Source organism: Chiroxiphia lanceolata, chromosome Z (genome assembly GCF_009829145.1).
Source record: "Chiroxiphia lanceolata isolate bChiLan1 chromosome Z, bChiLan1.pri, whole genome shotgun sequence".
NCBI classification, from domain to species: Eukaryota; Metazoa; Chordata; class Aves; order Passeriformes; family Pipridae; genus Chiroxiphia; species Chiroxiphia lanceolata.
In genome coordinates, this window is record NC_045671.1 from 10,274,782 (window position 1) to 10,290,863 (window position 16,082).

Genomic DNA, 16,082 nt, shown 5'->3' on the forward strand with positions numbered 1-16,082 from the left:
AGTTTGCAGGTGATCCTCTAGAGAAGGAACATCTTATTTCCATACACAGAGATTGCTACTAACAGAGTTAGGAAGGAGATATTTTATAACAGTCTGTGTAATCCTGAGCATTCTTTAATCAATTAAACTTATCTTTTCAGATTGTTCAGGTAGATGAACTGATTGTTTTTGACACCTACTGCAAAGATACCAGATAATCAAAGGAATCTTCACAGAACATCAGTTAAGGACACGACAGTCTAACTCATCCTTTAACTCAAACTTCTTGAATTACATGGAACTGAATAGGAGACACTTATCTTCAACACTGCAAACACCCTCTTGACACTTACTTTAAATGGCATACAGCATAACTAGAAAAAGGTGCACAAAAGAGAAACAAAGGGGTGGATGATGATAATAATAATAATAATAATAATAATAATAATAAATGGAGGGGCAGAATGGCAGTATAGAATAATGCACTTTATTATTTGTAAAGCAAACAAGGTCTAAAAGGTGGTAAATGAAGTCAGCTCACAGGTTAGAAAAGTCAGCGGCCAACTTCTTTTCTCTGTTTCTATTCAACTGTTTTTACAGGGAGCTAAAAGTTTTTTTAAAATCCTTTAAAAACTGAGATTGATAATAAAGTTTGACAGACAGCAATGGATCTGATCTGTAAACCACACATGGACCAGGAAGCTCCCACTCTGCTGAAGCAGGTGTACACTGGAGAAATTGTCATTCCCTGAACATCACCCGGCCACTGCTCGTTACAGCTTATGGAACAATACAGGGATGTGATTTTTAACACTGTTGTTATTCCAAACACCTAACAGTCTCAAAACACTTGACTGAAGATCAAACACCACATTTATAAATGCAACTCATTCCACTATTTAATGCTTTTAAACAGCAGTAGTTTTCTCACAAATATAACACTGAATATTTTTACTTTATCCATCTTCTTTCAAGTTATATAGTTTTATAAACTTCCTAAACTCAAAGAAATACTTATTTCATTAAAGTTGCTAAGCAGCAGGGGGGAAGTCTTACAAAGCAGGAAATTATTTTTATCTGACAGCAATCACACCAGAATAGCACTTTAAGCTATGAATAGCTTGCAAGACAAAATTTTAAATCTACAGTGACTCAAAGATCAAAAGAATGTTTACAACTGTCATGTTTATTTACACAAACACAGCATTTTTCATCAGATCTGACCTAGAAACTTCCAGATAAAAACTAGTTTTGCTAGACGAGCATAAAGGGAAATAAGAATCAAGTTTACATCAAAAACTTTCTACCATATTAACTTTGAAAGTTCAGACTTTCTACACGGGCATGGCAAAGCACAGAGCTAAAGATTAAGATCCTCTTTCTGTTTTAAGAACAAGTTATTCAAAATCCATGCTCATTAGGCAATTTTGTTCCCACCACCTCCTGTGGCATTTATTCCCTTTCTCCTATTCTCGTTCCTTTTACCCAACTTCCAGCTCACACAGGTCTTCCTGTTCAGTTATCCATTAACCACTTGAAACTCTCACATACTAAAATAGTCGGTTGCCCAACGAAGGCTCTGTGCCTTGGAATTACCCAAACTACCTTCCCTTCCACTTCCTGCTTTTACCTTGCCTCTTTAAATCCACAAGTTACTCGAGAGATTTTGTAATTCAAAGATTATTTTTAAATTATTTTTTTTTCCCTTAAAAAAGGGCTAACTCTTTATCTCTGACCCAGTAAGGCACTGCAGCAATAACCACTATAATTTAATAAGTATGTAAAAAATCAGAATGACAAGACTAACATGACCAGACGTGCCTGAAGGTATTCGGTGCCAAGTATGTTACTGATTTTTACACGATCAAGGCTACTTTAAGACTTGCAAACAAACTTCAAAGATCGTTTCACATAAGCACAGAACAGCCAACCTTCACAGAGCCATCACTCTCACATTGCTCTACTCAGCATCCAGGCCACTGTTACACTAGCTATATTTGAAACAAACAAAGAAAAACAACAACAACAAAACAAACAAAAAACCCACCAAACCCACAGAAACATCACTATTTTCCGTTTCCCAATTAAAAGCCACCCGGCAGTAACAGTGCAAAAAATGCAACTAAATTGCAGATGCCATTTTACATTTATATTGACTATATTTATATTATACTATAAGAGAACATAATCTTGTAATATAATCATGAGAGAATATAATCATGTAATCTTGGATTACAGAGTGAAGTTAATAAAAAAAAAGAAAACTTTCTTAATAAAATAGAGTACAAAAGGCCAGGCAATCTTTTAGTTACATTGTTTTATGCATCAGTTACTAAAAATCTTCCCAGAGAGAAGAGATACAAATCCTCTCTCCGCTTCTTCAGTTAACTCAGAATATGTGAGCTACAATTCCACTATACCTGGCACAGATCAGGCAAGAGAAGGGAAGAGTGAAAAACCCGTGAAAATCTCTCAGATTCAAGAGAAAGGAAAAGAAAAACGCTTGCAGAATACAACCCTGAGGCTTCAAAATACACACATGATAATTTAAATAAATATGAGGTGTTTAACTTACTTGGTTAAGGCCACCTGTTTACAGAACACTGACTGTAGCCAATGCATTCTAATTCAATGAGTCTCCTGCTATTACAGATTACTTTGCAGACCACAGAGCCATTACAAATGGAAATCAGCTTTGTCAGTCTCCCAAAAAAGCATCAAAAGTCACGTAATAGTCTGTGAAGATAACTTGTGGGTTACAACAGCCTACTCACTAAAAAGAAAAAATAAAGTATTTCTCTAGTTTAGCACAGCAGGCCCCTCAGGCCTGTTCTCAGACCTGGACTATTCAGTGTCACAGGTCAGTGTTAGGTCAAAGTTTTGGCCTTGACTCAGACTCAATTTACATTTACGAAGAACCACAACAGAACAGTTTCCCTGGGATAATGCACTGGTAACACTGCCCAGTCTACTTCTCTTACCAAAAGCCTTTTCATTTTACGTTAAAACTTGATAATATTCCTTAGACTCTCACCTAGTACCCTCTACTTAAAAAGTAAAATAAAAGACCTATGATAAACAAACTGAAATAAACCAAAAAATTGAAAGGAACCTCCTAAAGGAGGAACATCACTACAGCTACTCAAAACCATGAATTCTTGTTCTCAGGAAATTCCAAATTCTTCTTTTATGAAAGACACAAAAAAAAAGACTTTGAAATTTGGTAAATAATGCAATTTCTGAAACTTCCTGTAGAGACAGAAGAAATAAAATGTTTTAACCCTTTCCAGCCATGGCAGCTGGGCCAATCTGGAAATTAAGAGAAAGCAAAGATAAACCATCATCACTCCTTAGAAGTTTGGAAGTCCCAGCTCTGAGGTAATACATCTCACAGTCTAGTCAACAGACATGAAATCCCTAACTTCAGAGTTTCTCAGCTAGGAGGCACAATCTAGGCTAAAGAAAGCTTTCACATTAGCAAACTAAATTCTGAATTTACAGGTACCCTGTTCTCCACTAGAAGAGTATTTTAGAGAAAAAGAAAAAATCAACAGACTCTACTTGCATGATGCAAGATAAGAAAAATAAGACTTCTCAAATTCGCTGGACTTTGTTATTACTTTTATTACTTCTGCATTAGATGGCATTCAAACACTGTGTTGGAGTAGCAATATAAAAGCTCTGAAACATAAAACTAGTGGTTTCTTTATATACAAAAAAATTGCTGAGCTTTCCCAAACGAGGGTTTCTTGCTATCTCTTCTTTCCAATATGTGGCAGATTAATTTTATGGTATGTTCTCAAAAAACACAGATGACAAACAGACTAGAAAACATTCTGTACTTGCTGGTATCATGGGAACTTACTGAGGACAATTATTTCCAGGTCCAGTTAGTTGCCCTCGCCAAAGACACATGCCAGTATAACAAAAATACATTCTGGAGATCTGTAAAACACACAAGGTCCAGTTCTACTGTTCAAATGAAAACAAGAAGAATCTGTTGTCAAGAGATGTATCATCTGAGATAGACTAATTAAAGTGAATGTGGAACTTAGAAAAAAAACCTTTCAAAGTCATTTTAGGCCATCTGTTGGATTAGACAAGGTAAATTGAGTCATCTGCTGGTATAAATTATATATGACCTGATTTTCATGTTGAATAGCACAAAGAGCCTACTTATGGCTAGCATTTACACAGTATGTGTCATGAAGGGTGAATGTGCTTGCATACTTACTTTGCATAGTTATCTCAATTCTGAGAAAGACACATGTTTTGTACATACATAAAATAGATACCTTTTCTCAGAGGTACTAAAAGTGGCAGAGAGAAACATCGGGGGGGGGGAAGCAGGAAAAGAAACTGAGGACAAAACGATATCCCAGTGTTTAATTGTTTTGCCAGTACAAGTATCTCTTTTGAAATATTGTTTTTTTCCTTGGAGAGATTAATTTCAGTTTTAGTGACCTTTCCAGTCAACGTCACCACATCTCGTTTTATCCATGCACAAACCCACGTAATTAGAGAAGGTACGTCCTCCTCCACATCTTCATTCTTAGCCCTTTGAGGACTAAACCCAAGACAGTTCCAACAAAGCCTGAGCTGCTGCTGAAGACAAAGTATTTTTTCACTCCACGGAAGCACACTGCTGTTCTCTCTTGAGCCCACAGCAGCATTTGTTGTTGTCAGTCAGATGTGAAAGTGTTCATGTCTGAGACCTAATGGTCAGTTCCCTCACCTGATGCACCACACTGGTGAACAAATTTCAGACACAGGGGAAAGGGAAGGAATGTCGCTGGGACAGACAGCAAAAGGCAAGAGCACCCCTTTCAGTGACAACTCACACTTCAATGGACAAACTGCATGCAAAACCTGAATAGTTTTCACAACCTGAATCCTTACAGATAAAACTATTCGCTTAGTCTTCGGGATAACGAACTGGAGGCAAGAAAAAAATAATTGTACGCTATTGGTGTACCTGTACTGAAGCCATTCATGGGCAAAATCTGCTCAGAAAATATAAAAAGCGTAAGGCTTAAGGTATCATGCGCTATATTCATCATTACTTTCAGATCCCTGCTTTGGACCTCGACAGTGATTAACCTGATGATCAAAAAGTTATATTATTTAAATCTGACAGGACAGCAATAGCATCCCTTTCCAATTCTCAGAAGCAATTGCAAGTTCTTTCAAGCCTATTATTAGCTAACACAAAGCACAGACAGAACATAATAATCTAAAATCGTCATCTGTCACCCATTTGAAACCTACTGCAAAAGGCAGGCAGAGACAATTTATCTCGACATATGTGCTGTGGCAAGTTGAATTTCACAAAGGACTTACAATTGCAAAAGAACAGTCCCTTTTTTAGTCAAGGAGTTCCTCTCTGAAGTAGCAGTTTTGTTATCTAGAGAAAGACAGCTGGTGAGGACAGAAGGGAAAGGACTAACAGCATACACTGTCCAGGTGCACTGCAGCAGGTTAAGAGTTATTAGGAACTCTGACCTGCCCCAGTTTTCAAGTCAGATGTCTGCTTCCTTCCCCTTGCATCCTATCTCCAACCTAGCAAGCAACTTTCTAACTCTAATCTGCTTCACAGCTATGACTGCTGATAACAAACACTCCCTAACAGTATTTTGATTTTAATGAAGAGACTGAAAAGCACAGGGCTATCATATTCCCAAAAAAGACAAAGAACCATCTAAATATACGTTTTCCTTCATGTAGTCTCTCTACAACAACTAGTATTACTTTGGATTTTTGAAAGCACTTACATCATCTGAAGAACTTCTACAACACATCTCCTTAAAGCTATTCCCAAATCCAAATAGGCAAAATACATAAGCAGAAAGAATAGGGAAAATGTAACAAAAGGGATTATTATAAATTATGTTTTAGCATAGAATTTCAATTCTTTCTGTTGACCCAAAAGCTTAATTTCAAGAATTCCAAATGCATCTATCACCAGCACTCCTCTACAACAGAAACAGTACGTCCTCTTGAATTAAATGGAGATAACAGCTGACAGTGGTAGGAGAGGACAAAGAACAGTAAGTGAACACTGGCTTCCAACACCTGCACATGATTCTGTCATTCCTATCCTTTTTAGAAAGTAAAGCTGCTGGTTGGGACTGTTGATTGCTGAAAGAAAAACTGCCTGATATTGTTGCAGGTAAGTAAATCTCTTATTTGTGATAACACAACTATGAGCAGAAATCTCAGGCAAATCAAAATCAGTAACTGAGTTACTGCAGTAAGTTTAGGGACTCTTCAGATAGAAAAAACTCTTAAAAGTTAGTAGTTTAGGAACATCATAGCTCTATAAGAAACAACTAACACACATTTTGAATCTCTTGAATGGGGTGAGAGTCAGCAAAATTGATGCCACAGATACTTAATTTAATATTGAGCATATTTCACAAAGTGTTTGTCCAACAAATCTGACACCTGTCTTTTTCAGTCAAACCTAAAAGCTTCAATCACATAATTATTAGATTATACCTTAAACATAAGGTACACTTGAAAAAAAAAGTGAAGTCTTTTCTTCCAGCACATTGATGCAAGCAGCTTCACAACATAACAATAAGCAAACCTGGCACTTGCCCTCATTAATCTTCATACAGTTGGTCTAATTTGTTAAGGTCTCTCTGCAAGATTTCTCTGACTTTCAGGCAGCCAACAGCTTGTCCTCATTTAGTGTCACCAGCAAACTGGTGACACAAAAGATAAAAACAATAAAAAGATAAAAACAAGATGCCCACAACTTGTGAATGATAAAAAAAATACTCAAGTAAAATATCTACTAGAGTGATGCCTCAGGAATACTCTGGATTTTCAAATACTCTGGATGTGTCAAAGGAAAAATACTCAAACTTCAAGTCATTTGGAACTAAAATAAAATGGAATCCTCTTCACATGAGATTACAGGTATTTGCCAAACTATACCTAACTAGCTCTTTACTGCAAATCTGGCCTATTAAGTAAGACATCACCTTCTCAACACAGAAGCTTGCAGGAACGTATGAAACTTTTGAAAATTAGTATCTGTTTAAGAAAAAAATGCAAGCTAGAGTGCATCAGTGTTTATTACTGGAATACTACAATGTGAGGGCTCTGATGTCTGACTCTAGTCCCTTTCAACTTCCTCTTTGGATGCAAATGAAATCATTAGCCATTTTACTGGAACATAAGTTGTACTCCAGTTATAAAGAGAAGATAACTTACTGAGGGAAATCTCTGAAGTGTTCTGACAGTCAAACACTAGAAATCCTTCAGGAAAGCACGCATGCAGATTCTACAAAGCACAGTACTGTTGATAAGAAACTTGTCAGGTATTTGATTAACCTGCCACTGCATTTAAGAATAAATAACAAAGAGCAACTGCTGTCAACTGCTGAAAGCACCAAAGCCAAATGCTACTGCCCACTTTTTCAAGCACAGACATAGGCATATGTTACACAGACACATCTCTCATTAAAATGAAGATAATAAAAACACCTAACTTTGCTGAGGACAAGGCAAACTAACACATGCACACTGCTGAACCCTTATGAGATCTCTGATTAAATCAACACTTAAGAGTCTGACTGTTAATTTAGAAACCAAAAGACAAATTTTGAAGCCTGACTTTTATCATGATTAAGTGTATACACAAGCAGATAATGACTTCAAATATTTGCATGGCTCTTGCAAATCCACCTTTCATCAGGGGTCCAATCTCTGTTCTCCATATTGGAGCAAAATAAAGATGTAATTAGTTTGTTCAATAACCTCCTACTTCTACAAACTGATTTCTAGTCTACCAGCTATTGTCACTGAGCGTAAAATCTGACATTTATTTGAAAGAAATGTTTAATTAGAACTAGTGCCTAAATACTCCACGTCAGATATTTCACTCAAAAAACCAAATCTTCCCAGAAAAGTAAGCAAATAGAGCAGGATCAGATCCTGCTAACAACCCAGAACCTTACAGCACACAGCTTGTGCACATTTAGTGTCTCCTACCGGTGGGCTGACCATGGCTGCAGCTAAGTCCCACATAAATGCTCCCTCAATCACCTCAGCAGGATGGGAGGAGAGAAAAGGAAGAGCAGCACTGAAAATACAAAACTAAGTGATGCAAAACACTTGCTCACCGCCTCCCACAACCAGACTGATGTCCAGGCAGTCCTCAAGCTATGACCACCTACGGTCAGGGTACCCCTCTGGTCATTTGGGGTCCTGGCTGCCTCCCTCTGTACAACGCAATCTCCTGACACTCAGGGGGTGGGCAGAGTGAAAAACAGAGGTGGCCTTAACACTGTATAACACTGTTCAGCCACAGAAAAAACAGGCGGTATGTTATCAACACTGTTTCAGCCAAAAATCAAAACCACAGCACCATAATATTGGCTGCCCTACAACGAAAATTAACTCTATCCCAGTCAGGTCCAGTGTACTTCTCTTAATAAGCATAGGAGAAACCTAAATCTGGTATGTCCTTCTAATACAGACAAAGCAGGTCCATTACTGGTTGACTAAGTAATAGGGGGAGGTTTCACTAACTTTGACTAACTAGGTCACAGTAATTAAAACTATAACTCCCTTCTCCAGGCTTACACATACAGTGTATCTGTCCTCATAAAACAGCTGCCCCTCTCTTCCATCTGTTCTTCTACAGCAGTCACAATTTAAAACACTGTGTAAAAGCACTGTGTTATTACAGATCTGGGGAGCTGTACAATTTTGAGGAATCTACATCTGGCCATCAACACGGATGAACTTCTAGAGTCATGTCTTGGGTCTCAAAAAAAAAAAATGTACATAATGGATAGAGATTCCTCTTTTCTTTGTCTAAACCTCTCCTAGTTTACTTTCAGTTTGTTCTTTTCCAAACAGGTTTCTCACTTGTTTCACTTGTACAGGTGCAAACAATTTTTAATAAACAGAGTATCTCATAATAATGCCATGCCAACATTTTCATTATGAGATTAAAAAAAAAAAAAGAAAAAAGGAAAATCCTCTTATTGTACTGTTCTCACACTCAAAAGAACAAGTTCTTCCAGTCAGTACTTAACACACACTAACTGTGAACTGAAAATCTCAGCCACAGTCTGCAGAAGCTGCTAAAGCAGAAGTCCCATTTAATTATCCAGCACAGGCAAAGCAGTTGTTGTTAGCCCTTCCTAAGGGATTAACGTAGACAGAACATCCACCTGGCATTTACCTCAACCTAGACAATAAGTGTTATACACCTGCCTTCTCCACTGCGCAATACAGAAGACATACTGAAATTACAACACAATACATATGGAGTGCTTCTCTTGTGGTAGAGACTGTCCCATGTGGAAGTACCACAGTAAAGTCAAGTGTCTGCCGAAATTAAAAAATGAAAGTGCAATGTGCTGTTCTGTACAAGAATGACAGGCTAAATACAAAGCTCCTGGTACAACCCATGTACAAAAGCCTGGCAGCCAAGGACTCTGTAAATAACACAACCACATGATGCTATCTAGCAAGACCATAAAGGCAGATGACTAGAAAGTGTATAGCAAAAAAGCAGCTTACAAGTGCTTAAGAGTATCAACAACAGAAAGATATGCAAAAAGCCTGACAGACTAATTTCCCGGCGTGATGAATAAATCCTGTAACATCCACAAATAATAAAAGAGCTTTGAGTGTAACACCTCTCCAATTATAAAGAGCTAGCTCACAAGGAATAGTATTTTATTAATTCAGTGGTCCATCACAAACAGGGGGTGGGGGAAAACAAAAAGAAATTGGTGAAATGGAGTAGTTTAGTGTAGGATATACTGGGGGGGGGTGGGAAAGACTCGACATGCACAATACCAGTGATAATACCACGCACCTTTGGACTCCTACTCATCCAGGCTTACATACAGTGCACTCAGAGGAAGAGAACAGACATGCACTATTTTATGTGTAACCTCATAACTTTTATGTCTGAAAATGTATGTGAAATCACTCTGCAGTAACATTTTATGAATATTGCTGAAAGAAAGTAAGTTACTGACATTTATCTAAGACCTGTTTGCAAGCCAGGAAAAACCCAGCTAAAAGTGGCACGTAGCAAGCCACTGATTTTTTTCTTCCTTTACTAGGAGTTATGAGAAAACTTATTGAGAATATTGTCTGTGCGGAGGAGATCAAGCCACACATTTACTCCAGACTAGCTTGCCATTTCTCCAATAATGCAACACAGAAGTGAATATGTGCTGTAGTAATTCTTTGTTCTGTGAATAAGAAACTCATTCTTAAATATACAGCCTGTAGCACTCAGTCTGGTCAATTTAGCCTTGTAAGGAAGTCCCATTACATGGAGCTTGACTAATTGAGATAAAAATGCTGCAGTACTCTAACTACATCAGGATCAAAGAACACCTGAAAAAATACCACTACTTCTTTAATATAAAATACTGGTTTTCAGTTTCATTATTATTTCCATTCTGGCAATAAACAGCAATATTTTTTTATCTATACTTCAAGCAAAACTTTAAATTTAAGGAGCTTCCTATAGGCAGAGGAAGAAGAGTTATGGTGTGCTTTTATGAGCACTCTAGAGTTCAAGCTTTGTTTTTTAAGAGCACTTCAAAAAACTGGAAAGCATCACTAGAAAGGCTTTGACAATACTTTTGCCCTGCAGCTTGACATGACAGAAGGGACTACACTGCACTTAAAGTTATCCATAGAAAAATAATACAGATTACAGATTAGCCATGCTGTAAGCACAGGGATAACCACACAAACTGCATGCAGCTGCTCTGAAATCAGTATATCCTCCAAAGAGCCCCAAAGCAGGATTTATTTACTCAGCAGCACAGTAAAGAGGCACTTTTTTTTTCTGGTTGCATGTTGTAGCAACCAGGTACTCCTCCTCTCACACCTCCTATCTTTTCCTAGCCTGTAACTTGTGTAATGGACATGAAATGAAAAAAAGACCAAAAAGGTGGGTAACTACGAAAGAAAGGATTTTTCACCACAGTTTGTTGTTACTAGGCCCTGAACATTTGAGAAAAAGCACGTCTTTGTCCAAGTTTCAACACATTCATACATCATTCTTCAACTTCAATGCAAATGAATTCCCAGTAGACGCCTCTTCATGTTACACTTGTTTGTCTCAGAAATTTTCCAGCAAAACTTGGGCGCTTCCGAGTTGACGTTCAGTCTGTTGCTGAAACTTTTTTTAATGAGGGGAAAAAAAAATACTGAAAGGACGGTAGACGACCTTTTAAAAACTGATCACTTGTTACACAGGCAAAAAACCTCAGGCTTCTGCATCATAATGTGAGTTTCACAAAGTCAAATCTTAAGAGCAGGAAAAATGCCAACCACATTTTGAATGTTTTCAAAATTCCTATTACACCTTTCACAAATATATCTTTAGGAATTAAAATATAAAAATCAGAAACAAATCCAGAACCTCATATTTTTAAGAAGAATAAGTAAACTACATTTCAGCCCTATTCTGATCAACACAGAATAGCCCATCTCAAGCAGGCAGACTAGCTTCCTAAAATCTTATTTCAATAAAATGAAAAATATTGTAAGCAGTAGATCTTCACACAAACTATTTGGACATAAAGCTATGCTGCAAAACCAAACCTTCAGCAATAAATCAACTTTCTTATGGCCAAACATAAGTAACAAAGATCCAAGGTAATTTCTGGTTTTAACAAAGAGATTTAACATTATCTCACTCCTACAAATGACATTCAGTCTTCAGCTAAGGAAGGGTAAAAACCCCAGGAAATATTTACTGTTGCAGCAGACTGCAGCACCCAGCTATTAATTCAGTATACTTTACATGAGTATTCTTTCAGCAAATAAGGAATTAGTTACAGAACAAATAAATATTTTATATTAGTAGGTGCCAGGTCTCTCTAGCTGCTTCAATTTCTTTAGCTCTGGCAATTGTGTACAGGATAGAAGCAGCACAGTGCTAGAATAGATTCCTGACTAGTACTAAGAGAGAATTCCAAAAAAGAGGGGAAAAAAAAAACCTGCACATGTACAAAAAATTTAAAAGAACTTCAATGGAGCAACAGTTACATGGCACAGCCATCTGGCAACCTCTAAGTTTTTATGGGACTGAATTACGAGATGTCTGGGGGACCTGTAACAAACAAACTACCCTCCACTCATCTCTTAGCTATCATTTTTTAATAAGCTATAATCTAACTTTTAACATTTATCACTCCCTTCTTTCGTGAGCAATGACCTCAGATGCTTCAGTAGTTCTACACAATAACTCCCTTTTACTGTGGCTTTGACCTTTCATACCACACATAACACTTTTTTCACCTAATACAGCAAAGTGGTTTACTTCAGTGAGTGTTTTCTATTCCTATAGCAACAGGCTACTGCTCTGCTTTTAATGGATGAACAAGACTCCCTTTCCCAGACGTGTTTCTGAAGGGTTTCCAAATACATGTAGGTGTTCTTGTGACGCTTCCCTGAAAAATTTTAGTAATGCATTTTCTTCCAGTTTATTACCTGCTCCTCCAAGGACACAGCATCTGTCATGTTATGTAAGATGCATATTTCAGCACATATCCCTTGTCTTGACTTTGGAATACAGAAACAGTTACGTATACACAGAAAATACACACGGAAGAGGAACCACCAGTGGAATAGAGCAACGAAAACACATATACATCAAGTATTAACTTAATTAGGCCAAACTGCTGGGGGGTATGGCATTAACATACAAAAAGGCCATGTCCAAGAACCATGTTCAAATGCATTTAATTGTGTTAACACATTAGGAATGGGTTTGAGGGGCGGTGTGTTTGTTTTACAGCTGCCAGACATTCCCAACACTGAACCCATTCTGCAGCAGCAACCGGGCAACAACTCAAGAAGTTTTGCTGTGGCTGTTTACGACCATCACTCTCTCCTGAAAGCAGGATTCACATAAATATCTAACAATCTATGAACACTGAACTCATCAATCCATCACTGAATAGATCTTCCTGAAAAACTGTCTCCTAATCATACAGACTCTTCCACCTACACTCACAAATCATAAATGGTAGCTCTGTACATGTGAGGTATTTTGTATAAAATTTATATGAAGTTAAGCCATACTCACTAGTGTTTAACTTTCTAAAAAAAATTACCTAAAAATCTGAAAGCAAAGCTATCAGTGCATGTATCAGTGACTCTTCTGAGAGAGAAGCTATTTTTAGGGAAACATGTTCTTTAGCCAAATGAGAGTCCTCGTTTTTATATTTCTTACTTATATATTCTTTGGCCAATGCAGACTACTTTTGCTTCATCCTTGCTGGAATAAAAAGGAAGAATGTTATCAGCTTTAAATTAACTGGCTTTCAGTTGAGCTTGTACTTCATAAACCTGCCTTAGCCTGTCCCTTAGACTTTTCATAGTTACACTTTACAGACCCTATATTGCTTTTCTCTGCCTGCTCTCTTGAGAAAGTCTCACAAATATTCTAGTAAATCCATTCTATTGGAAGTAAAGACTTTGTAAAAAGCATTTCCAGATGTGTAAAGTAAGTTAGTTCTGCTTAGTTATCATTAGAACAAAAGAGAACAAAAAAAATATTCCTCTTGGAAAACGAGCCTATAGTTTTATTTCCAGTTTCAAAAGGAGAAAATAAGACAAGTGATTTATACAGCGTAGCCTGTACACAGGGGAACAAACCCAAAGTCCAAACCCCAGTACTTTATGCCTAACAAAGCTCACAAACAGGTTGTGCTACAGTTCCTGCACATATGTCCCCTGCCCTAGAGACAACATTATCATTCTTTTTGTCTGATGTCTCCACTGCAAAATCCCAAGGGAATTATGGATATCCACGCCACTGTAATCACTCAGTTCCTTTTTCCATACAAAGGAATATTACATCTGCAACGTATGTCACTGCTGAACTTAGCAAAGTCAGATAATTTACAACTTTGATGCACAACACTGTAAAGCTTGATTTTTGGGCCCAATGTCAACTATCACCTTTTGATATACCACCAAGATTTCTTGGTCATATATTCTTTCCTAGGCAGACATAATGCTCCCTTATCTTGAAATATTTACAACCTAAGGCCCACAGATTCAGCAGGTTTAGCACACAGTCCTTTTAAAAAAAAATAGAGCTAAAAGATCACCCAGTTTATCCCACCTTCTTCAAGGTAAGACCTCCTAGGCAACCCTGCCAGGAATCTCTCTTGCCCCCCCAACTTACTTTCCCCCTATCATTCAGGTGTGTAGAAAGAGAAATGCACAAGTCTTCAAGCGGTGGAAGCCCACACCACTAGCATCTACTGAGTCTATGAGGATGCCATGGCAAGGTCCACCTGGAAAAACAGGGCTACAAGAATATGGCCAAAAACACACAGTCTGAGAGAGAAATGCTATTGCAGCAGGTACTTACACCAAGACATCCACATGCGTTAACTTGGAAAACTACTCTTTATTCACTATTAACCAGCAAGTCTATTGTAGATGCAATGCAATGTCAAAGAACATATCACCTAGCAGCTTCCCTCCCCCATTATTCTGTCCTCAGGAACATGAACAGTTTCAAGAGACTTCCACCCTAATCAATGAACTGGATTCATTAATTTCCTTATCACACAAGGAAAAAGGAAAAAAAAAAAAAGGCAGGTTGCTTAATCAAATCCGTAATATATTTCATATCTAAAATAAAGGTGTATCACACTTCGTCATACACCACATCAAAGTAAACTGCTTCCTCGATAGAACTGGCTTTCTGCAGGGTGTGTGCTTTCCATATTGATTGCCTCTTTCAAATGAAACAAAAATCCGACACACTGGTAGAAGTATACCCTCCTCAATAACTTATTCACAGTCTCACAGCAAACTATTGAGCTGTGAAACCAGTAAAAACACAGAATTATACAGTAATGCCATTTCCTCATTTTGACACGCTTCTCGTTACTCAGGGCCCATTTTTGTCAGATAACCCTGTAAGACATTTTTCACATGCATTACTCCGGAAAGTCTTAGTAGAAAGGGCTGCTCAGCAACCCAGAGCACCTGAGAACCCCGTAACTATCACGGAGTTCCGCCTGACAAAACCCACAGGAGTAAAGGGTCTCCCACATTAGAGCCGTGGCTAAGTTGAAGCAGAAGGAGTATAAATGTGCCAGATCCATCTCAGGCCTCCAAGTCAAACGCTGGCCTGAGGCGCTGGCCCCCATATCCAGGTCCCCCTCTTGCCCCAAGCTCTGTATATGTCCCATCACGTATATTTATAGGACAGCCCCTCTGCGAACCCCGCACCCCAAAGGCGATCCAAACTCTGCCAAAATCCGAGCACCTTTCCCTCACCTCATCCAAAACACCGAGCCCGTTCCAGCAACATCACCTCCCCGTCCCCTCTGCCCCCAAACCGCAGCCACCCTCACCCTGCAGCGCCCTTGGCCTCATCGCACCACCCGGCTCTCCTTCCCCACCACCCCAAAAAACCGGTGTCCCCCCGGGCACCCCCCGCGGCCGCACCTCGCGGTCCTTGAGGCCCAGCAGCAGCACCTCCTCCATGAGGGTGAGCCGCGTCTCCTTGGAATCGCCCTTCTCGTCGTCGCCGGGCTCGTCCCGGCGCCCTTCATCGTCGGAGCCACCGCCGGCGCCCCGCTCCTTGTCGGCGGCGGCGCTGCGGGAGGCCTCGGTCCGGCGCTGCACCAGCCCGGAGCTGCGCTGGGTCAGGGAAGTCATGGCTGGCGGGGGGAGAGCGGGGCTCCGGGATGAGAAGGGCCGGGGGCCGCTCCGCCCTACGCGCCCCGGCCGAGGGCAGACATGGGCAGCGGGTCCGGAGCGGGTCGGCCGCGCTGGCGGCGGCGGCGGCGGCGGCTCAATATGGCGGCGCGGGCTGATGTCAGCGGAGGATGTGGCAGCGCCGGGCGGGGGCGGCGCCGGAAAGGGCCCGCGGCTGAGGGAGCGCGGCCGTGACCCGGGGCGGGCACTGCCCTCCGTGCGGGCGGCGGGCGTCCTGCTAAAGGTGCCTCTTTTGCTGCCTCAAGTCCGATTGGTTTCATGGAATAGTAGAACCGTCAAGGCTGGAGGAGACCTTCGGGAACGTCCAGTCCAACCGCCCGCCCAGCGCTGCCGCTGTAACCCCAGAACCACTAAAC

General features: G+C 39.6%; 1 protein-coding gene across 1 annotated transcript in view; it reads right to left on the bottom strand.

Moving 5' to 3' along the window:
• The window catches only part of GOLPH3 (golgi phosphoprotein 3), a 31,211-nt gene extending 15,194 nt beyond the window's left edge, over positions 1–16,017 (bottom strand). The window contains exon 1 of the mRNA XM_032675724.1: positions 15,454–16,017. Within this exon, the coding sequence (XP_032531615.1) occupies positions 15,454–15,666 (213 nt within the window). The 5' untranslated portion in view covers positions 15,667–16,017. The remainder of the gene's footprint in view (positions 1–15,453) is intronic.
• Positions 16,018–16,082: the final 65 nt, after the last annotated feature.